The sequence below is a fragment of the Corvus kubaryi genome, unplaced genomic scaffold (assembly GCF_017639235.1).
Source record: "Corvus kubaryi isolate FWS band 111438036 unplaced genomic scaffold, C.kubaryi_AGA036_p1.0 74, whole genome shotgun sequence".
Lineage (NCBI taxonomy): Eukaryota > Metazoa > Chordata > Aves > Passeriformes > Corvidae > Corvus > Corvus kubaryi.
The window spans coordinates 5,917,614-5,925,183 of NW_024582061.1; the positions used below are offsets into that span (position 1 = coordinate 5,917,614).

Consider the following 7,570-nt stretch of genomic DNA (forward strand, 5'->3'; position numbering starts at 1 on the left):
AAGTCATCTTTAAAAGTAGCTAAAAGGGCCTCAGTTCTGTTGAGGTTTACAACAGAACAGCAGTTTTGAACATAGCTAACAATAAACATGTCTAGGTGGTCTAACCACAAGAGAATAAAGAATTTATTTTGCTTGAACAAAGATAAAATGTTTGCATTTTAGAACCTGTTTCAATGATTTGAATAGAAAAGGATGAAATGTAACTTTATTGAAAGCTTTTGATAATAAAGTTTTAAAGGAAAGCATACAGTATCTAAGAGAATGCTAAAACTCTGGTAGCAAGGAGCAGCTGATACACAGAATCAATAAACAGGCTGCCAGCTCTTTCCACTTTATCCATGGCTTCCTTGCTGGCAAGATCCTTGAGCATATGGTAGAGTGTGGAGTGAAATTCAGACTCTTCTTCCAGCTCTTCTGAAAAAGCTTCACTGGTTTCAGTGAGCTCGAGGGTTTGTACTTTCTCACCATTAAACATATAAAGAGACCAGTGGTTGTCTTTGGCAGAATCTGCTTTCAGATGCTCACTTACCTAGGGCAGGAGACAATGCACTGTGAGGTGAAGCCTGTGCCATTGACAGAGCACAAATTGTAATATTTGTGGCACATGCATTGAACCTGAGAGTGAGAAAGCTGCTCCAGCTTTCAGCAGCGTGGTGTTACCTATCTCCAGCCACACCTGGGAGTGTTTGGCTGGCTGGGAGAAGTTTTAACCGTGTGTTTAAGTTCACAGCTGGAGACAAATCAGCTCTGAGGCTGCTTAGTCCCTCCTTTGCAGTAGGGAGCAAAAGAAACCCTACAGGCAGGAAGAGATTTCCAGCTGTTCTCTAAAAAGCTGGCAGAGCAGATTGCTGACTCCCAAGGGGCCTCTGAAGAGCATGAAGCTCTGTCATCCCAGCTCTGGCTAAAGCCTCCCTTGGTGACTTACCAGTTCCATTTCCTGCCACCTTAGCAAGTGTCTCCGTTGCTGAGACTTGTGTCCCCTGAGAGCTGTCTCAAGTGCAGTCTGTGACACTGAACTGAGGCAGGGGCTGAAGCCAACATGGCTGAGTTAATTGTTTCTGTCTAACTGGGGAGGGGTCAGTGCTGGTCTGCTCTGGAGGTTTGGTCTGACTCCACAAACCTTGAACACGACTTGCCCTGGCCCTGCTTCTCCATTCCACTTGCTGTGAGCAAAAGCAAAAGCAGCTGCAAGCAGAGCCATCTGTTCATAGGCCTTCCCTTCTGCCAGGGCAGCCTGCAGAGCAGAAGGACAAGTTAGACAAAGTAGATCTCACTCTCTTTCCCTGGGTTACAGCAATGCTTTACTCAGTCCCCTGGCTCAGCTGGCAGCACAGCAGGGCCCCAGTGCAGGAAAGGGTGACCTGAGTGAAAAACGGGGAAAAGCCAACAGGAAACTCTCTGGCACTCACCTTCTTGGGCACAGGGACATACTTGTGAGAGTGCTCTGCTGGGAAAATGTTCACTCCAGCTCTTTTCAAAGCTTCTCTGAGGGCAAAAGGACTCATCCATTGTCCTGTGATGTGGGAAAGCACCTCCTCCTCTTCCACCACTACTGAAGACAACATACACTGATTATCCTGTTGTACAAAGCAGTGAAAGCAACTTACGGTCATGGAAGCCCTTTTCTGCTTTAGGCTTCAAATACCTTTGCTATGCTGGCTGTCACCTACATCATCTGCTGCTCTGGGCTTTGACCTTTCATTTACAGATCCTGAAGGAGCCAGCTTTGTGTAGGAATTCAGAAATGACACTGGTGTACTGATTTATACAGCAGTGAGCAGATGGATAGTCACGTGTAGCTTGAACTTTTAGAAGAAACAAGGAGCATTAGTAGCAGGGTGCTAGGAATGCTTTAATGTCTCTTATTAAAACTGGGAAGGGAGAGGAACAATTTTCAAGTCTAACAGGTGGAACAGGCTTGAATGCAGCAAGGCACCACCAACAGCAAAACACTGACTGGAACTTTTCAGAGCGAATGCACAGATGCTGTCTCATAGAAAATAACTGAAATTAAATAACCAGTACAGTGCTTGGAAAGGAAAAGACAGCGATTCAAACTGCTCTTGTGGAAGCATCCCAACTTCCTAATCAGGGACACTGTAATAATTATGGGGGGTTTTAATTGCAAATGGCTGATAAAAAAAATATTTACAGTACCTTAATTTGTATCTGAATAGTGGCAAAGACTGCAGTGACTGTGAAGAGCCCTTCATCCACACCAGTAGGCTGCAATTCCCAGGCCTGATAGGGCAGGTTCAGGTGAGCATCCTGGAGAAGGGCTACTGTATAAAAGGCACCCATCCCAAAGGGTGATGCTCCTTTCCTGTGCTTCATAGGTTATGTTGGTGATGCCATCAGTTCTCCACTGCTGGCCTGGACAAAAAGGATGCAAAAATACAAAGAGGCATGTGGAAGGCTTCTGGCAGTAATGCAGAAGTAAAATAAAACCAAAAAATAATAATAAAAAACAAATAAAAAATCCCCAAATCAATTAACATTGAAGTCTCCCACTTACTTCTGGGCTCCAACCTGGCCCTTATCTTTACAGCTGCATTGTGACAATAGTCCAACTCAGGCATAAATTCCACTATTGAATTTATTTTAAATTTGATGTCCTGAGTTCATACCTGCAGGATCCCATCGGGCTACCACGGGCGCTTCAAAATAAATCACATTGTCAGGGAGCCTGAGGGTTATCTGTACTGCTGCCTGTGTGCCATCTTCAGCCTCTCCTGGGGAATATGGATACACCTCCAATCCAACATCCAGCAACTTTGGAAAGAGAGAGAAAAGGACAGATAAGGGGTTTATCAGAAAATACAGGTGTTTTTCTTTGAGCTCATCCAGCCACTGCAAAGTTTTTTAGTACACCATTTAAACGGGTTTGCTAATATTGCACATTTCCAACTACAGCTTTGAAGGCAGTAGAAGAGCAGCTACCACGGGGCCTTGGAACCCTTCCTGTGCTGCTGAAGGCACCCTCAAGGCAGTGCCACACAGTGGGCACAGCCATTTTTCCACAGATCCACAGCCTCAGAAAACCAGGAGCACCTGGGAGGCAAAAGAGGTGTAATTCCCCTCTGGCTGCAGAGTGTCAGAGGGAAGGAGAGGCCACAGGTGGCTGGGAATGAAGAGCTCATCCCTCCTGGCCTGCCCACAGTCCTGCTTGCTGAGTGTGGCTGGGAATTTTGCTCATTAAAGGTTTCCAGCTCCGCAGTGCCAGCTGTGGGGTAGGTCAGCACTGCAGAGGACACCAGAGCACAGGGACTGCAGTCCTCAGCCACCCTGAAGAGCCTGGAGCTGGACCGGCAGGGATTTTTGTTACCACTCTGCTTTCACCTTTCCCAGAGGAAAAAGGGACGATTTGCAAACCTTGCCTCGCTCCTTTGCTGCTCAGGACGTCGTGTCCAGTGCAGGTGACAGCGGTGACAAACCTCAGGAGCAGCTCCTCGGGCTGCCAGGGCGTGAGGGGCCGATCCCCTCCTCACTCACCTCCACCATGCTCCAGTCCCTGACGTCCTGGGCCTGAGGTGGCAGCTGCAGAGCATCGATGTGGTACACACCCCCCACGGGCACCAGCTGCTGCGGATCAACAACTTGTGCTGCCTCTTCTCTGCCGCCCGGCTCCTCCTGCAGCACTGCGCCCTCTTCTAAAAAATGCACCAGACAGCAGCAGTTCACCTGGGGCTCAGTCCCAGCCACATTTCCCACCTCTCGATTTTCACTGCGTGCTGGAGCGCTTCCCACCGTGCAGCGTTTCAGCCCCATCTACTGGTGTTCTTTGCAATCACTGACACGTGGGGAAAGGCAGAGAGCTGGGCAACGAAAAGCACTTCTTGATGCGGTGCTGAGCTTTTGCGTTTGTAGCCAGTGCCAAATGCTTTCTACAGGAATAAGGATTTACTGACACAATGAGTCCCATCACTACCCACAGAAGAATTTCATAAGCACAATAATACAGGAGATTCTGGACAGATTTAGCAAGATTGTATTGATATGAAAAGAAACAAGGCAAGTAAAATAGTAGATCAAAATAAATAAAAATAAAGCACCAAAAGATTATGGGCTGAAGGTGAAAGACGTATGATAATTATGAGGAGCAAGAAGGGTTGAACATGAAAAACAATTTTCAGATAACAGATAATTATGCATAGAAAAAAAAAAGAATTATGTATATACCACATAAAGGTTTAATTACTTGGAAAACGTTAGTAAAAGGCAGAAACACTGTGGACATAAATGGCCATAAGTATTTTCTTTTAAAAAACCCCCACCTAAAATGTCACATGGGATGGTACAGGGGGAGAGAAGTTACTGTGACAGGAATCTAGAAAAAAGTGTTCAATACTGTAAAAACAGCTACTGTAATTGTTATGAAATTTGCTTTGAGACAATGACACCACATCAAAAATGACAACTCTGAAAGGCTGTGGAGCTAAATCAGTTGTTTTATTTAAGTCAGTACTACAAGAAAACTCACTCCTATTAAACCAAAGGACAACACTACACCACTGGAGAAATTTGTAACTCATGTGGGACACACAAAGAGTTTTATTTCCTAGAATTAGGCCCTCTTTTAACAAGGTGTAAGAGCAGGGATCTCACTTTAAGCACTGTTTAGGCAATATTCAGTAACACCCCACACTACACCAATGCCTACCACAATATGCATTTGAATTATCATTTTCTGAGGAAGTAAAGCTCCCCAGAGCCTGGCAGCTTCATAAAGATTGTGTGTCTCACCCATAAAGATAGGTATAACAACACACATATCTACAGAAACGTGATAAGCACGTACATAAAAATAAATAATAAATAAATAAAAATAACTGTGGGGACAAACTCCATTTTCCTATCTGTCCTGGTATCTCCCCACATTTAACAACCGTTAACAGAAATGTCAACAAAACTCAAATGTTATCAAAACATCCCTATATTTGTGAACTTCGCTCCATTCACATGGAGACATTGCAGTGTTTCCATAGATCATAGAATGGCCTGGGCTGGAAGGGACCTTCAAGTCCTGTTCCGGTGTCACAGGCTGGCGGCCGCCCCACGGCACGGGGCAGCGTGTCCCGGGATGGTGCCGCGGGTCCCGCTCGGGCTCCGCTCCGCTCCTGCGCTCGGGGCACTGCCAGGGGCTGTCTCATCCCTTCCCTACGGCGCCGCTGCTGCCCCTGGGAGGCTGGAGCGCCGGGATCCCAACCTGCGCTCACGGACCCATCCAGCGGTGCGATGGGAGCACCAGGGAAAGACCAGGAGAGGCAGAAAGAGGGAGTGGCAGCAGAGGGGACACAGGAAGAGAAGGAAGAACGGGGTGCAGGATGGAGATAAAAAGAAACAACCTGGGAGGGGCAGCACGACAGAGAGGGATTAAAAAGGAATAGGGACAGGGAACGGGACAGAAGGATCCAGTGAGAAACGATGGAACAGAGAGCAGGACAGAGCAACAGAGAATAAAAAGCAACACGGGTGAGGCATGGAGAAGGACAGATAAAGACAGAGTGGTAATCACACAGGAAGGACAGAGGGACACAAAAGAGGGAAACAAGGACAGAGAGAGGAAATGACCACGGCAGGTGGGTGTGGGGGGAAGATGGGCAAGGCACAGCAGAGGGATGGAGAAAGAGAGGGACGGGCAGCAGGACAGAGGGTTATAAAGAGAAGAGTGCAGTGAGGGAGAGGGACTGAGCAGCAGATCCAGACAGGTACAGGCAAAAGGACAGTGAGAGGGACAAAGAAATACAGTCACGGTGCAGGGCAAAGGAACAAGGAGAGGAAGAAAGAAGGAAAGATAAAGATGCAGGCCTCTCCACCTGTGAAACATACCTTGGTGATTCCTGTACATCATGGCCATCCTGAGTAACCCAGCTTCACATGACAGCATTTCTCTTTTTTTTTTTTTTTTTTTGAGAGAGAGAGATTCCAAAAGAAAATTTACTCTGCACCATTCAAGTAAATCCGTGTGATCTGGAGGCAAAAGATGGATCTTTTCTTCTGTAGAAACTGACACACACCCATAACTCTGATAACACATACATTCTAAATATGCCCCACAAGGAGATGCAGTTTTGCCTGCTTTTAGTTTGTTTGTTTGTTTGTTTGTTTGTTTTAAAAGAAAAATTAGCTGCAATTAAAGACTAAAATGAAGTAAGATCCAAGGAGGCTCTCTTTTGAAAGAGCACAGCAGGAGAAGCACTGGACACACTCAGTGACAACTCTTCCCTGCCCCCCTGCATCTTCCTGCATCCAGCTGTACATTGAGCCTGGACCAAGTTCATTTGCAGAAAAAGAGAAGGTGGAACTTCATACAAGATCCTGCAGAAAGACTCTTCTGTCATTTCGTCACCCAGCAGAAATACAAAGTGCTGGATGTTCCTATGGAAAGTGCAGTGTTTTGCCAGAAAGAACAAAGACTCCAGCTGCTCAAATCTGACACCTAACTACAGGTCAGCAGAACAGAACATGGATCCCAGGGAGATGGATGGGCTTTGGGCACTGGAATTGCTTGTAATCACTTCTCCTCTTCCTAACTGTAGACAACTGAACACCACGGAGTAAATCCTTTCTTCTCAATTCCAACATCCTCCTTCTTTCAGTCCACAAAGGGCTGCATCTGAACAGTCAGTCCGAAGCATATGAAAGAGATGCAGGCCTGGTTTTAGAAGATGATGACGACTGTTTTGTTATTCTTCAGTTGAAGGTACTGGAAAATACTCTGGACGAGCAGTACAAAATACAGAGGACAGGAAAACCCAAACCAAAACACAAACATGAGGACATCCATATTACAGAACTCTGCTGCCTGGTTAAACTTCAAAACTGTCGGGGAACATTTCTCCCACCTCTCCTCTCTGCTACCTGCTTTATGTCCCCCAGCATGGGGTTCATCACTGTTTCTCTGTCATCTGCAAAGTGCCAGATCCCAAGGACCCCAAACCCAATACTGCCCTCCCTCCATTGGACTTGATGATCCATGCGAGTCCCTTCCAGCTGGGAATATTCTATTCTGGGATTCCAGTATGGATCCAGTGGACAAGAAGAGGCTGTGTTGCAACAGGATTTCCTATGCTCCCGGGAATGATGAGGTAAAGCTCCAATGGGAAGGAAACAGAGGATAAACCAGACGGTGGGTATTCTACACACAACCCCTATTCTACACACTTCCTTTGGGAAGACAGACCTGAGCTGAGAAAGGTCAGCCACGTGCTCTTCGTTTAGTTTCCATGACCATAATAACATCACACCCTGGAGCCACTCTAGGTAGTGCTGCAAAGCGAATGGTATCCATTAGTTTACAAATAGAGAGCCTGAAACCGCTTTGGAGACACAGATATGTACATATCTCCCTATCTGAAGAGAATGTTTAATTTTCCATGAACAAATTTAGGAAGCCTGTAACGAGAGCTGGCCTGAACTCGCTCAATGGATTGTTCCTTTCCAAAGGCAAAGGCAGTATTTTGTTCAGTGGGTTAGATCCAAACAGTGAATAATAACCTGAACTGCTCAGCTGAGGGGAAGGGTTTCACTTCTTGTGAGAAACTTTTTTGAAATGACCCTATTTTGTGTC

The 7,570-nt window shown here is 46.2% G+C and overlaps 1 protein-coding gene across 1 annotated transcript; it reads right to left on the reverse strand.

Moving 5' to 3' along the window:
* Nucleotides 1-99: 99 nt before the first annotated feature.
* LOC121675443 (dynein intermediate chain CFAP94, axonemal-like) lies at nucleotides 100-4,068 on the reverse strand. The gene is given in 7 exon segments (XM_042050930.1): nucleotides 100-529; nucleotides 1,121-1,234; nucleotides 1,410-1,577; nucleotides 2,158-2,307; nucleotides 2,309-2,373; nucleotides 2,628-2,772; nucleotides 3,493-4,068. Coding segments are annotated over 7 exon segments (1,194 nt in total). The 5' UTR covers nucleotides 3,769-4,068; the 3' UTR covers nucleotides 100-253.
* Between the last annotated feature and the right edge of the window lie 3,502 nt (nucleotides 4,069-7,570).